This window comes from Musa acuminata, chromosome BXJ2-2 (genome assembly GCF_036884655.1).
Source record: "Musa acuminata AAA Group cultivar baxijiao chromosome BXJ2-2, Cavendish_Baxijiao_AAA, whole genome shotgun sequence".
NCBI classification, from domain to species: domain Eukaryota; kingdom Viridiplantae; phylum Streptophyta; class Magnoliopsida; order Zingiberales; family Musaceae; genus Musa; species Musa acuminata.
This window is the reverse complement of record NC_088339.1, coordinates 20518054-20535306: the sequence shown is the minus strand read 5'-3', so window position 1 is coordinate 20535306 and position 17253 is coordinate 20518054. Positions and strand designations below refer to the sequence as shown.

The 17253-nt window shown below is 36.0% G+C and overlaps 1 protein-coding gene and 1 long non-coding RNA gene across 2 annotated transcripts; both read right to left on the bottom strand.

Moving 5' to 3' along the window:
* Window positions 1-2841: 2841 nt before the first annotated feature.
* LOC135605279 (transcription factor MYB61-like) lies at window positions 2842-4381 on the bottom strand. Its single transcript, XM_065095178.1, has 3 exons — window positions 4027-4381; window positions 3827-3956; window positions 2842-3744 (listed from the first exon to the last, which is right to left on the bottom strand). The coding sequence occupies exons 1-3, from the start codon at window positions 4157-4159 to the stop codon at window positions 3084-3086; spliced, it is 924 nt and encodes a 307-aa protein (XP_064951250.1). The 5' UTR covers window positions 4160-4381; the 3' UTR covers window positions 2842-3083.
* Window positions 4382-5693: 1312 nt separating this feature from the next.
* On the bottom strand, window positions 5694-10565 carry LOC135604921 (uncharacterized). The gene is made up of 3 exons (XR_010484268.1): window positions 10384-10565; window positions 8885-9496; window positions 5694-5995 (listed from the first exon to the last, which is right to left on the bottom strand). It is a non-coding gene; the product is annotated as an uncharacterized LOC135604921 (long non-coding RNA).
* Between the last annotated feature and the right edge of the window lie 6688 nt (window positions 10566-17253).

The window sequence follows — 17253 nt, the reverse complement described above, 5'->3', positions numbered from 1 at the left end:
GGAACCGCAGAGTGGTGAGGGAGAGGACGAGAAGAATAATTCACACGACAGGGATTGGTTCCCCACACACTGGTTAGTCCCCGCGCATAAGACACGTGGATTCATACAGGACGTCTATATTGAAGTATGGTGTTTTAAAGATGAAAGCGAATCAGGTTGGAACCGCCCATGGGCTGTGATACCCCATACTCTTTCGTTTGAATCATACACTGTTTTGGGATGTAACATGTCATTGTTCGACAAAACATGGGTGATTTTCTTGAAAAACTTTACATTTTCTTTTTTTTTTTAAGAAAGCATCTTATGTTTTTTTTTTTCATATAATGTTCCTATTTGTTATAATTCTATAAATGCTATTTCTTTCCTATCTTCATCGTCTACTTATTTACTCGTAACCTTCAACTCATGTTCGAAGTCTTCGTACGTCTTTCCCACTAATCACATCGATCATTTTCGTCTCTTACTTCCATCACGAGGTATTACATTTTTCTCTGTCTATTATGCTTATTATCTTCACATCACGAAGTAGAGGATATGTGCTTTCCTTTGTTTTTTCTCGGAACAAAGGTAACTAATGTGATTGACACAATAAGCGAGGAAGGGATAAAGGTGATGAGTATAACGATCAGACTAAAAGCCAAAGGCGATGAGCAGGCGAGCGATGTTGGTAGAGCGAAAGAGACAAGCAGGAAAGGAAAATACTTATATATAATTAGACAACATATAAGAAAAATAAAAATATCGGATGCTTTCCAGAGAAAAAGAAAAAAAAAATATTTTTTTAAAGAAACCACCCATAAAATAAAGCAAGAAGAAACCTTTTTACAGTGGAATACAGAATATAACGATCTTTCAAGCTATCCATATATTGAGAGCAAACGTAAGAATTAACATATTTTTATTCAGTAATTAATAATATCTTTTAAATGTTAAATTATCTATTAGAACAGATATAAATATCAAAAGATAAGATCTAAAACACAAAATTAGAACATTTTAAAACATAAGCTAGTTGGACTGCATGGAGCTGTTTGGCCAATGAGTTGAGCGAGGCAATTGAGTCTCAGGTTCTGGTCCACGTCAATTTAATATTTTAGAAATATTAAAATGTTTAAACATAGAAATTCAAGTCATGCAATTGCAAACATAGGTTATAGAAATTCTAAACAATAATTAAATATTTTTAAATATAAATGACATGAATGTCATGAAATTTATATCAAAAAATATGTGCTAGCAACCAAAAAAAAAAGAAATCATGGATAAGTAACAAAAATTTAATACTATAAATTGTACACCATATTATCAAATTCATGAGCAGACAAAATCATAAATTAAATATTTCAAAAACAATAATTAAAATATTAAGGAGAGATGGAAAATCCACATCAATACAATATGAAGAGAGCTTGAAGTCTCTTGATTAGAGAGAGAGAGAGAGAGAGAGAGAGAGAGAGAGAGAGAGAGAGTGTGTATGTATGCTATACTCCCTTTAAAGAAAGGTAATAACTTTTGATAATTTGAATTATTAATTAATTAAAAAAATTTATTATTTGATTCCTAACTCTCTCGTAGGTATTGATTTCAGGTTACTCATGCAAGGAAATATATTAACTTGTAGAAAATTTCAATTTAGAAAAATAGGGAATAAAATCTGGTTATTACAGTAGTAAGTCAAAAACAGGAGATGAACACTTACAGTGGTGAATGGACATCAGCTTTACGAAGCTAATTTATGATGACAGTCTCCTTTACTCCAACAACGCGTCTCGAAGACATGAGCGCCACTGTGAGAGACCGAAGCCATGGCTGGTCTCAGGTGTTGAATCTCCTCGCAGACATCAATATTACAGGTGTGAGATTGTGTTAGAAAATCTAATAATGGAGTTCACATGCCTTTGTTTGCGTCAAACAAACAAGAAGACCAGCTCAAGAAGACCAGCTTATGATGTGCTCCATACTTTGTTCGAAGGTATTGCAACCCACCACAGATGTACTCTTTCTTATTGAGTTAAATGATTGGTTCGTTCATGTTATAGTCCATGATTTTGTCTCTGGTTAATTATACTCACTCATCTTCTATTTTAAAAATATATATTTTTAATTACTTCTCGATTATAAAAGGGTCCATAGTCTCTGTCTCAAGTGTTGTGGACATCCAAGGTATAATGTGATGAACCTTTTTGACAATGATCTGTCATGAAGGCTAAAATTTCTATCAATTTTCATGTTCCTTGAAAGCTCATTCTTTTGAAAGCTCAAATCATCTTTACAATCGATCATTAAGTTACATCATTTAAGATATTATATAATTATGTGTGATAAGGTTGATGCCAAAATGTCTTCATCCACCATCTATGAACTCTTTCATGGCAAGCATCAGCATGTGGTGGCATCTTGTTTCATAGGAGGAAAACAAAGCCAAGGACAAGAACTTGGAAGTGAGAAGGAGATACTTCTCAACAAGAAGGCTCCATTCACCATCTATTTGGTCATGAATTCTCTTATTTTATGCAAGCAATGATCAGCATGTTCATTATGAGTCTTCATGCACAAACTTCAGTCGATTCCATTGCAGCAATTAACTTAGTTCCATAGCTTCAGAATCTGATCAAAGTTGCTTGTACTGCAAACTGAAGCTGAGGTGATTTGAGTAGTTATCATGTGATCGAACAAGAACAGTGATGTGCAGTTGTCTTTGCAGATTTGAATGTTGACTGCCAAAAAGCTAATATTTTTGTCTCTCAGGATTTTATGATATCATCAGCAAAAAGAAATCTGAGGGGGACTTCAGATCGCTACAGAATTCTTTATTCTTTACACGATAGAATGACAATTGAATTGATGCGAGAAAACAGATTAACTCTGGCGAATTGTTCACAGACAACACAGCTAGCGACTGTATCATGAGTTCCTGTATACATGAGAAGAAGCTAAGTATTGGAAGAACACTTCTTCCTCCGAATCCAGAACTCAGTTTTCTTCTCTTTTGGCTTTGAATTCACTGCATCACAGGCTCCATGAGGAAGCTTTTCCCGTCGAGTTTTCGATCTTGACAAGTGTTCAAAGGCTGTAGTCATCGTTTACTGGATCTGAAAGTTCTTGCCATGCATCAGAGAAGGATGCAGCAGCTGCTGATCCTGGTGCCAGGGATCCAACTCCTCTCCTCCTTTGCCGACTCCATACGAGCACCGGATCTCCGCCGATGTAATGGCGGCGCCGTTGAGGTACTCGGACCATTTCAGATCCCCTGGCTCTTCTTCAAGATTGTGTGGCAACAGCTCTGGCCATGGCAAGGTGCTGCTCTGCAACTCGACCCCGATGCTGCCGTTGACGCTGCTCGCACTGCTGTTGCTCGGGTTGCCAGCCTCCAAGAACTGCGAAGGTGTCAGCAAAGTGTCGTGTGGCAGATGGAGCATGGGCTTCAGCTGCAATGAGCTCAGTTCGGGGATCACATTGAGCAGCCTACAGTTCTGCTCGAACCAGAGAGGCCCATCCGACGCTTTCTCCTCGCCACCACAGTTGGAGCTGTAAGGGGAATGCCGGAAGGAGCCAGTGTGGCTGCCGTCGGAGATGAAGAGCTTCGACTCGCTCGATCCCGAGGCCTTGTCGGCCTGGTCGAGCGGCATGTGGGTGCTGGGATCGACGCCGCTCTGCTGCAGCTTTTTCTTCAGGGAGGAGTTCCAGAAGTTCTTGATCTCGTTGTCCGTCCTCCCCGGCAACTGCGACGCGATCTGCGACCACCTGAAGGCAAGAGAGGTCACAGCGTATTAGCTCCTGAGGACAGGACACAGAGATCAGCAGAACCGCCACGGAGGGCCGGTACCTGTTGCCCAAGACAGCATGGAGGTCGACGATGAGGTCCTCCTCCTGCTGCGAGAAGGTGCCCCTCTTGAGATCGGGCCGCAGGTAGTTTATCCACCTCAACCTGCAGCTCTTGCCGCACCTTTGCAGACCTGCAACTGGTTGCTTCATCTTCCTGTCGAGGAGCCATTAATTCTGAAGCAACAGGGAATGACTAGTTACCTGCTAACTTAGGCACGGAGCTCCAGCATCCATGGCCGAATCTGGTGATATGATTCAGCAGCTTCTCATCCTCCTCCGGAGACCACAAGCCCTTGCGCAGCTTCGGCTTGTAGCAGGAAGAGTGCCTCCCCATGTCAGCCTGAAGCCTCAATGCGGAAGCGAGTGGGAAGAGGAATGATGCAGCGAGGGGTGTTCTTAAAGGAAGGGGAGGTCACAGTCAAACAGCTGCTTCCATGGGCAGATGAGATCTGCATGACTTCAGAGCTGGGCCAGTAAAAGTGAAAGCAGGCATTGGCCGAAGAAGAAGATGTAGTCGGAGTGGATCAAAGTAGTCTCGTCAGAGCTTTGCCTCCTGTCTTCCATCATCATATCCTGACACAGAAAACAACCACAAACCTTGACATGCTGTAGCTAAACGAGGAGTCCATGGTTGCTCATCCCTTTCATGGAAGACCCATGCAAAGAACCTCACTGTTAAAACTCACATACGTACTTACGTTTAGAGAGAGAGAGAGAGATTGTTCTGTCATTACATCTCTGTGATTATCTCAATCTTCTACTGCTTGATTTGTCATACAATGGAGTCTTACAACGACTCACAAAGTTTAGGATAAATGAGTTCTGATGATAACTTTTTGTTTGTGTTAGATATGGCAAATGTTATATTCTAATGGACTACAGTATCTTCCGAATCAGCCAACTCATCTGCCACCTTAGCATCAAATTTTAATGGAAATATATCAATAATCAAAAAGTAAATCTTTCATAAATAAATATATATATGCTCAAAGTCGGTCTGAATCTAATTTGAGCATCAGAGGAGCATGATTAATTTTATAGGGACTCCACATCATCCTCGGGTTGTCTATATCGAAAAAAAAACTCATATCGAAAATATTTTTACATTCGATGATAACGAAAATAAGCTACATCAAATCAGATTGGACGTATCGGCCTAATGATCGAATTTGACACTACATAGCAATGGAAACATTTTGCTTGTCTTGAGATGGATAATTTGCAGGTATCTTGTGCAGCTTTTCAAGTTCATAGATAATTTGATTTGAATGTTCAACAAATCCTAGTAAATAAAGCAAATTCTTTGGTGAGTTCGTTGATATAAATCAATATGCTTGGAAGTTCAACTAAAACAATTAATGATAAATGGAGGTCAAATTCAATTAAAGATCAATGGGAGTGGTAGAGAGGATGGTTGATTCATCTTGTCATCAATGATTAAGATGTGTTTGGTGGCATGATTGGGTTCATGTGATGGTTGGTAATTGGGGATTAAACAAAGAATGTGGAAGATCATATTTATCTTGTTCACAGATTCTGACCATCTCTTGTATTGATTTGGGACCCCTCCATTAGAGGAGCAGCTTCTTCTTTAATCATTCAGCATTCATGTCCTTGCTGTGTCCAGCTTACCTTAGGTAGGGGGGGGGTGGGCCTTCATCTGTCTTTGACCATGCAAACCTTACAATAAATTTGTTGACGTACAAAATTTTCAAGCAACTGATACATGATGATCAAAATCATCTGTTGATTTATGAGGTTTTTTAATTAGCTGTCATGAACCACACAAAATCCATACTGTATTCTAGTAAAAGTTCCTGTGCAAAGATGATGTAATGATATTTCGAGACTGGTTGTAAGGTGCCATGCATTGCTTGAATTGACGATGTGTTCTCATCTTAAACAGTTTCTCAGCAGTTGATGAATGATCACAGACATCTCATCCAATTTTCACTGCTAATGAATAGAGGCCAAACAAAACACCATTGTTTCAATGTTGCAGTTGATGATCCATCAGAGGCACAACAGATGAAAAATACAGTTCCAATGATATGCCCGAGGATTCGTGTTCTTCATCGAACAAGGAGGCACATTTGACGCAGAGTCCATTGACAGCAACAGTACATGATGCTTCTTCTACCACTCAAGTTTAGTGAATCACCAACATCAACTGTAGTATAATAGTTGTTAGTCACAGATCTTTGAAGAGAAGTACACAAGCAAATATAAAGTAATTCCTGGGCACAATAGTTCAATATAGATTTGGTTTGCTTGTTTAGTCAAGTCAAGGTTGGCTTTGCCAATAACAAAGATGAGATCAATGTTTTGACAAAAGAGAAAAATATGTGGTAGCTTTGACTAGCACTAAAATAATGTCAATCTGTGAACCCCTATAGCAGCAAATATTCCATACATTGTATCCATCATTAAGCATCAAACTAAGAGTATCTTCATTTTATACTTGCACTTGTTTGCAGCAAATATTCCATACTTGTGATCCAATGAAGCTGACCTTGCCTTTGCCGATGTTTCCTGGTGAGTGCAAGTGTATCAAGAGAATAAGAAAACATTTCCTAAATAGAAAACATTGTGAATCACAGACCTTATCACTACAGCCATCCATGGAATATCTGTGAAACATCAATTTAATCGTGCAAGGGGTGATGATGGTGGTAGTCTATGAGGATACTAGTGAAACATCAATTTGGTTACAGCTAAGGGACAGTGAAGTAGCATATCGGCATGTCCTGCTTGGGTATCAAGGAAGACCAATGTAGCGAAGATAATGTTGTCCTACTATGATCACTACACAAGGCTGTGAGCCCCAGACCTTATCTCTTTGTCTTGAAGGGTGAATAAGCCAACATTAGAAGGTGGTCCACATTGTTTCTACAAGTAGTCCATCAATTAGTAGGGAGTACTGCCAAAAGGAGCTTTTACTCTCAATGGATGAGTCCTAAGATCATGAAATGAGGTCACCAAAGTGTTTCTCTGAAAATATGAAAGCAACTGGGATAGCAACTGATGCATGATTAAGAATACCAGCTTCCAAAGACTGGAAGATTTGCAGGAAAAGAAGAAGAGCAATGTGGTGTAGAATCTTTGTACCTTTTTCACTTTTCAATATAGCAGAACTAAACAATTTCTTTCTCTTCTCCCTCTTTTGGTTACTAGCAAAATTATGGTCGAAGAATTATCATCTGCATATACGACCTTTATTCTTGACACAGTTTCCCTACAAGAAATTGAGCATGTGCACGCTCATATCTGTACATCAGCAATTTAGTTTTGGGAGTGCCTTAGTCCTCAAGAGCTGTCATGTCCATCGGCATTAATAGAAAAGGAAAGATGATACCTAATTCCCCAATTTCTTGGATTTTGTCTCCTTCCGTACCAAAGCACATTGTCCTAATAATACGCAAGTGCTCAAGAATGACAGACATGCCTCAAAGTTTACTTTGGATCATTCTCATTGAAATGGCCCCATCTTTACCCCTGTCGCCCCCTTCTTCCTATCAAGCAGGAATAACATTCTTATGAGTTGGATTTTCTTACCTTTGTTTCATACTAGTAATCCACAGGCTATCCTACTGTTGGTTCTTCAAATGGCATGGAGACCGGAGTGCTGTAGGATTTCCTTCATGAATGATGGGATGTGCAAGGGTCCCAACATATGATGGCAATTGACCTTGGTAAGAAAAAGGAAGATGAAAAGATTGTAAAAGTCTTATCGCTGCTCTTATACGAAATGATAAGACTTTAAAGTCTTATTGTCGCCTTGATACCAATTGATAAGACCTTAAAGTCTTATCGTGACTCTGATAATAAGACCCTAACGTCTTATCGTATAAGAAAGAGGAGAAAAGGGATGATCATTTCGAGGGGGATCGGCCTCCTTGATCGCTTCGAGGGGATCAGCCCTCCTTGATCGCTTCGAGGGGTCGACGCTTTGAGGGGATCAGCCTCCTAGGGTTTGTCAAAAGACAGAATAATATTTTTCATAGATTATCGAAAAGAAACAGTTACATCCCTATTTATAGAGTTCCACCCAGAGTTCATCAGGACTTAGAACTCTAATAATAAATAAATATTAAATAAATATCTACTTGATTCTAATTGAATCAAACCGACTCAATAAACATTATTCAAAAATTTAGAAAAAGGATCACAAGAAAACATAGGGGATTTGCATTGAATAGTTTTACTAATTATATATAACACTTGTTGTTGGATTGACAGTGCCACTTTTGTGCCCCCACAAACCATCTAAGAGATCCAAGTTTCACTCAGTTTTTTAAATGAAAATGGTGTCTGTCATAGATGCATGCATCATTCAAGTGCTACTTTCTTTAGAAAGAACAATGGCCACAATTCAACAATTAAGATGAGGAGCAGTGTGTGATAGAAATCAAATTGAGGTATAATCCTGCAAAATGCTGGTGAATGAAGTTGCTACAGAGACAAAGAAATCAACAAAGTGACATGATGATCATCACCTTATTTCAAACTGGCCAGTGTTTTTAGGGTGTGATTCTGCTCATTTAGTAAAACTAAAAGTCCAGAATTATCCATTGACATATTATTAAGTTCTCAAACTTTTAATCTATGCATGGACCTAATCTGATTGCCACCAAATAGGTGTGGTGAAGCCTAAGCATCACTTTTTATTGCTAAATCGTCCAGTATTATTGGTGCTTGTAGGCCCTAAGATATGTCAGTGGCATCACCTGTCACGACTAAGACAACCTAGAAGTCAAATTGACAAATCACAAACCTTTATGGCAGACGTCCAAGCACTTAAAAGATCCACAAAGAAAGAGCTGGTCAAACAAAAACACAGATTAAATCATGTCTCTAAGGAACCAAATAAAATGTTGTCTCCATCATTTTAAATAGTAAGGGAATTGTCAGAGTATGGCATTTCATATATAGGACCAACCAATCATAATGAGTAGAATTGATGGCTTCAAACAGCTCAAAATAATGATCATGCGCAATGAGGCAATAAAGACTAACACATGGATGAAGACTGTTCATATGATTGAAGAGGAGTGCTCACCAACAGCTAATATAGGAATTGAAACCACAAGCTTATGTTGTCTTCACACCAGCGGCATCGAAAGCTTAAATTATTACCTGTCTTGAAGATGATGGCATTAACCATGTAAATTAACTATACTATCAAAAACTGTGGCTACCCTTCTTGACTTGATTTAAAGACTGAAACAAACTGAAAGCAATAGACAAAGATGAATGTTTTAGTGTAATATTTACTTCAGAATTTTTTAGGCTATTCATGTTCCTGAAACAAAGGATGACATACTTGTGTCAACCAACCTTTTAATGTCAATGAAAAGACACCCAATGTATATAGTCTGTCAAGCATCCAACATCACAAGAACAGTATTATGAACTAATGACAAGACAGATCCTTCATAACATGAGATGAATGTAAGGAATCGGCTTTCCATGCTTCAGAGGTTAACATCAATTAAAAATGCAGCAAAACACATAGGAAGCATAAAAAGTCAGAGAGCCAAACTTAATGATAGTAACATCTGATTATTGTGGTTATCATAGATGACAGAGCTAAGAGCTTGGTGACTATGCCAATCTGTGACTTAGTAGACAAAAGTGGTGAGATCATCTACCATGTCTTTTACTGTAAATCCTGAGAAAAAGATAATGTGAGGCTAGATCAGTATAATAATTAACCAATTTGCTTCTAGCATTTAACCTGTATATATATGGTTTACAAGAACTGACTATGCACAAAGTGGCTACTTTAAGGCAAATCATAGGTTTCAGAATCCACAATACAAAATCCTGTAGTGATCTCAGAATAAACTGCACAATATATGCCATCAATAAACCAACCTAAATACAATAGCAGGATAATCAGAGAATAATTATAAAAGTTCCTGTTGTTGAAGTGACTGAAATTATGAGCTTAAAAAGCATGATGCAGACAGGCAAGTTTTATTCTTAGGAACTATTTGTTGTCAAAAACTATTTAGCAGAATAAAAGAGGTCACTGATGCAATGCATAAAACCAAGAGATTAACAGCGCATGATTTTATGGTAATTTGTTTGCTTAGTTGCAGTCAGACAATTGATTTGAGCATCAAAGTAACTACGATTTACATGGCGTTATTCACCTACCAAAATACAGCAATCATCAATAAAAAACCTGTTAAAATGATTACAGAAGATAAATTAAAATTCAGACTATGTAAACAAATAGAAATTGTTGCAAACAAAACCCTTGAAGTATCTAGATACGAGCATCATGTAAGACCAAATAATGGAATGCCATGAATTCTGAGACATCTGGTTACCATATAGGACACAGTAATTGCTTTCTATGATTCCAGTCCTTAAGATTGAGATGCAGAGCACCTAAGAAATTAGTGAGAAAAAAAAGATTATAAATGCATGAGTGGAAATGCAATATATGCCTCATAGAAATATTACAAACAAGAAAAGAAACAATCATAAGACTATCTACAACATATCAAAAATATTCATTTATAATAAAAAAAATCTGAAAAACAAAACCTTCAAAATTTGCGATGCAGGATGAGGAAATTCTTTTCTGATAAAAGCATATTAAGTTGGCATCTCAGGGTTGCCTCTGAAGTCCTGACACCTTAGTATAGGGATGGTTGAATGAAACTTGCCAGCTACAAGAATCTTACATCAATCTATTAATAATTGGTGCTTGTTCCCTGAGAGTATGAAGTCAGATATATCAGGGGCCTGCCACGGACCATCAAGTATGGGGGCAAGTATATATACTCTTGATATTTTCATAACCATCACATGCCATAACAATAGGACAAGCGACATGATTCATATGTTGCATGTTCGCCCTTGCCATATTATGCATCATCTTGTACAAAAAGACAATTACCCTGGACTGCATACACACTTATTTTTCAGGTTCATGTATCCTCTCTCTCTCTCTCTCTCTCTCTCTCTCTCTCTCTCTCAACTTATCCTCTTCTCTCTCCCCTTTGCTGTAGCAGCCAGGATCAGCCCATACCAAGTGTCGGTATATTGACCTGTATTGGTACCATACTAAGCCAGCCACTGATTGGTATCAGCACCGAATTGAAATATGAAACCTTACTTCGAATTATTTTATTATGTTTTCGATAAAGAAAATGTATGATTCTTCTTGGATACATATCAGAATACCTTTTTGTAAGCTTCATAATTTAATACCGTACTAACATACTGAAGCATAAAGATGATACGTCAGGATGTATCAAGCAATAAGGATTTAAATTTCGAATAATATCATCCGTACAAGTCTACCAGCAGATTGGTATGCAGATCGCCCGCTACCAAGAGGCATCAGCCTGGCTGTGACGAGAGAAGAAAAAGCGTCCTAGGAGAAAGGGCGAAGGCGCTCGAAGAAGAGGGAGAATCGGGAGAACCTCGACTCTTTCTAATCCGGCGCTATCCTTCCTCGACGATCCCGATCCAGAAGGTAATGGAGAGGCGGTGGTTCGACTTCTTCTTCACTATATTCTTCGCCGAAGGCTGGAGACACTTACGGCCTTCGTCGCGTTCTTCACCAAAGGTTGGAGGCGTCTATGGCCTTTAATACCTTCGTCGAACATTGTAGATGAGGAGAAGACCGATTTTCTCCTCGTTTGACACAACGAAGAGAAGAAAAGGAAGTAACGTCGCCGAGGCAACATACACCTCTTTATATATATATATATGTATATGTATACATACATATATATACATATATATATATATATGTAAATATATGTATACATACATATATATATATATGTATACATATATATATATGTATGTATACATATACATATATATATATATATATATATTTATATATATATATATACATACATATATATATATATATACATATACATACATATATATATATATACATATACATACATATATATATATATATACATATACATACATATATATATATATATATATATACATACATATATATATATATATATATATATATATATATATATACATACATATATATATATATATATATATATATATACATATATATATATATATATATATGTATATATATATACATATATATATATATATGTATATATATATACATATATATATATATATATATATGTATATATATATATATATATATATATATATATATATATATATGTATGTATATATATATATATATATATATATATATATATATATATATATATATATATATATATATATATATATATATATATATATATATATATATATGTATATGTATATATATTGAGCGGTACACCCTAACGTACCGCTCAGTATGCCTATACTATACCATACCGAGCAAAGCTTAAAATACCGGTACAATACGAAATTATGAACCTTTCCGAGCAATACGCCTAAAATAGACATAAAACACTTCAAAAATACCTGAAAAATAGAAGAAAAAAAATTAGGATAAGGTTTTTAAGTTAGAAATAAATATACGTTTAGTATAATTTTAACAAAACTAATGTAAATTAGGTTAGGGTAGTGCCACATATCTTTTTCGGGTTTTGACGAGTAGCCTTGTACAAGGTTCCCAATTTCGATCTGTTTCGGATCGTTCTTTGTTAATATTGAATTATCTTAAAAAAAATTATTTGAATTCTTAAATTATTTTATATATAGCTTAAACTTTAAGATTCAAATGAATTAAGTAATCACATGTATAGATATAATTGAATTTACCATCAAAACGAACGACGGGACTCCATGGGTGGTGGATCAGGGTTTTCGATACTATGTATGTGTATATTAATATAATATATTTGTTGAACCTAATCCTAAAATTGATTATACGATATAGTATATTAATATACCATATGTCAGTGGTGCATCAATGTGATGATGGTCGTAGGTTGATCGTTGTGAATCATATGTGTCCAAGGCGGCTCCTGAGGCATGTGTTGGTGAATATCAGAACTTCTACTTTCACTACTAATCTGCTACTTTATAACATACTGTTGCTTGAAGAAGTATGATCAACTATCACCATATTGTTGTTAACCATAGGATTCTTCATAATACGACAACTGTGAATACAATGAGCTTCGTTTTATGTTTACGTCATGTAGGCTTTATCGCATCTGCTGAAAATCATTCACTGGCTCCCCCTTTCTCTTCCGTGCATAAACTTGACTAGTACCTCGTTGAGCTCCATGATCTGAATCTTGAGTGGCATGTGTAAAATACTAATCCTCGGTCCATGCACTACCCCTAAATTATGTAGAAGGGACCAACGACTCTGTAGTGTCGCCGCCATCATTGGTCGAGGCACTGCTATCTACATCTCTGTCATCTCTCTGGACTAAGCGAGTTACTAAATGTGATCGTGAAGGTGTCTTATCACCCAACTCGATTCTTTCTAATAATGTAGCTGATGCTACTGCTTTTCCTTCTGCCTTTGCCTTTGTACGCTGGGTGGACAACTGTAACGATTAGATGTCTATAGTTCCTAAAGTAATTTGACTCGTTGTTGTCTGGCTCCTTTCACCATGTTTTGACTGAGGGGGATTTTCCTCCTACTACGGATGTGCTTCCGCTTCTTCTATTACCTCAGTAATAAAATAAGAAGGATGTTGAGAATCTCCCGCCTCATCAAGTAGAGAATCCTCTTGGTTCTCTGTAGCTTCGACTCACTCTAACATCGGCACTGAATCTTGTTGTAGAATTGGAGGTCGATGGGATCAATTACTGAATCATCTCGCTCCTTGTCCAACTCTATCACACCTCCTGAATTATCATATTCAAGAGGTGTGACCCTGTCTTAAATCGATAATATTAAATTTTCATCAACAATCCAATCGAGGATCCAAACTAATATTCGAGAATACTAAAAACATTCAAACATCTAACAATCCATAAAACCTATGCAGTTTATAATCATACACCACATATGATTCATAAAATCCGAAGCCAACTCACAAAAATAATAACCACATTATAAATTCTCAAGTGTGAGAATCTATATAATTACAAAACCAACATTCACCATAAATTCATATCATTATACAAATCAAACTTAACATTCTAAAATCCTAAACATGAGAGGTCTTTTAAACTTTTACAAAACCCATAAGTTCAGATTTACCCTCAACATTACATTAAATGCAAAGTGTACTTATACAACAAAAACATATCAACTCATAAAAATTTGCCAAAAATCTTCTAGCTTTCCACTGCCTCGGCCCAATTCAAACATCACACTGAGTGACTAGCTAACCTGAAAAATTTATATAGCAACGGAGTGAGTATGTAAAGCTTAGTAAGCGACTAACATATCCATGATAAAAGAGGACAGTTTCAAACTAACAAGGTATCAAAATGTAAGATAGGGATACAAGAGTTCATAGATATCCACTCATCAAATACAGAATTGCAATGTCATTTCATTTCGAAGCATGTTTTTTCATAACAAGGGAGAAAAGAGTAATTGGAGTATATTAATGGCATAAAAAGCATTTCGAATCATATCAAAAGAACAAATAAAAAATAGAAGCTCAAATATCATATTTAACGTTGATTCATTTTCATTCTTATCTAAAGCACACATAGAAACACATAACCAAAGCTCTAGATATTATATCAAACATATAGAAGGTGAAGTAAGATCCCAATCATAAGCTTCCACATATGGGAGCATCATCCATCCACGTTTGGATGAAGCCAAAGGGGGCCGACAAAGCATCGCGGGCTCTAAATGTTGAATCTCGGATTTTGATGATGAAATTAATTAATGAAGTTATGAACTAATATACATTTAAGGTAAGTGACACAGGAAAAACTTTGATCGTGGACTTGAATCATGGAAGCAAAATCTAACGTTGAGCTGGAGAGCATCATGTCGGATGATTGGTCGATATGCTGGAGGATAGACTTTGCGTCATGAGTTCGAGCATTGGGCCAAAAGAATCGGGCATTGCGCCAAGATGATCGTGTGTTGCGGAAAGTCAATATGTCGATTAGGCAATACGCTGAATGAGAGAACGATGTGCCGAAGGATCGAACGAAGTGCCGGATATACCAGTGACATGCTGGACAACGTAGGCTTCATGATTGTAATTAAGTCTTAGTTAAAATTTAGAATCTAATTGAGTCAGTTTTGGAGTGTAACCATGTCAACTCAATTAGGGACCCATTGGGCTTGAGTTTGGACTGTTTTGGGCCAAGTGGAAGACCCATTCAATGACCCAAGATTAGATAGAACTACCTATGAGCTAGAAAAGACAAGAGCACACTTTTCCAAGCTGTCAAGCGGTGGTACTATCAGACTGGGCAGTGGTACCACCCAGTGTCAGACTGGCAGGCGATGGTACCGCCCAATGTAGGTGGTGGTACCGCCCGTACTTTGAAGACTTAGAAATTTAAATTTTTGGCTCTATTTTTGAAACCATTTAGGGCTTATAAATACCCCACTTAGGAAGCAAGAAACATTGAGTTCCCTCTTTTGTAAGCTTAGAAATAGATAAAAGGGAGGTGTATGAGGGTTACCTTGCAAAAAAGGGGTGTAAAGTTTCTCTCTTGAGCTTGTCAAAAAGAGAAAGAGTTATAAGGATAGTTGATCTTCGCCTATTGGAAAGAAGATCGATAGTGAAAGCTGGTGACCTCGAGTGAAAAGGAATCAAGAGTGGATATAGGTCACAATGACCGAACCACTATAAATCTGGTGTGCTCTTTTTCTTTACTGCTTACTTTTATTACTTACTTCGTTGCTCACTTCACTTTACATTTATTCTAAGTCAAGCTTAAATACTTTCTAATATGAGCTTTATCGAAATGGTTTTTCTACATTTAATGAGTTTTCAAATCGACATAATTTTTATGTAAGCACTAATTCACACCCCCTTTTAGTACTGATTTTGGTCCTAACATTAAACATACACCCTTTATCATTTCTGGCAAAGGTCCGGATAATCCCTTTACCATTTCTGGCAAAGATCCAAATACTATTACAAATACCAGAGTACAAAAAGGGTATTGTGAATAATAAGATTAGTATATATCAGAAGCATATACGAAAACAACAAAACATACATGTGCCTATACGAAACAAGGCGATGCAATTAGAAACTTTACATAATAGATCCAGGAATGTAAATAATTTAAAGATGAGTACTACAAGAATTCAAAGCAATAATATAAAGCTCAATTAAAGAAAGAATTTTAGTTGAAATCAATTTTCAAAGGGATGAAACATGAATAGACAAAATCGACAAAACTCAATTCTGACAGAACTTGAGAGGCATATTTCATGAATTATTTAAATAATTAATTATGCTCTAATTTGTTTAAAATTGGTGGCATTTGAAAGATATAAGATAAATTAAGATTTATATAAATTGAAGTTTCCAACAGGGAGTTATAAATAATTTAGTGATGAAAGGTAAAAAAAAATCATCTTTATTTTATCGAATTCATAAGGTCGATTAAAATAGATGTTTCAGTTGGTATTTATACTCCAAATCTTTCAAATCAGGTATAACAAAAAGATTTATAAGTCTAATTTCTAATAAATTATGTTTTGCATAAATCAGAGTTCCCAATAAAAAGTTATAAGCAATTTAGTATTAAAAGGTTAGAAATTATGTTCCCTATTTTATAGAATCTGTAGGGTTAATTGAAACAGAAATTTAGGCAGGCATTTAAACTCCAAAATTTTCAATCGAGGCATAAAAGAAAAAGATCTATGAGTCTATTTTCAAATGAATTAGGTTTTGTCTAAATCAGAGTTCGATGCTAAAAGTTAAGTCTGAAATAATGTATATAGGTCAGATTACTGAAAAATTTTAGATTCATGATTTTATATCTAAACAAGAGAAATATATGGTGCTAAGTTAAAATATTTTAAATTATTCATAACTAAAATAAAAATAGAGATTAAGATTACTATAGGATAGGGTTAGAATACTTGCCTTTCAAATATTTTGATCCCAAATGAGAAGATTTGAGCAAAAAAACCTAAAGCCCTAAATTTCTCATTTTCTTCTTTTCTTCTTCTTCTTCTTTCTCTCTTCCTCTCTTCTCCAATGCAATCTGCCTTCTTAGGTTCCTTAGAAATGAAGGCAGAGAGGCTTAGGCGGTGGAATTTATTATTTTATATATTTTATAGTTTAATCCTTATATTATTTATATTTATGATTAGGTCCTCAAAGTTTATAAATAGTTTATCAATTTTTTTTACAAACAGGTCCTCAAATTTTATAAATAGGTTCTCAGATTTATATTTAGGATCTTCTATAAAAACTCAAAATAGATACTTCCATTACAATTAAAAACTTATACGACAATTTAGAAATGAGAGATGTTACACTCTCCCTCCTTTAAAAAAATTTTTTAGTCCTCTAAATTTATCATACCTCAATCGAT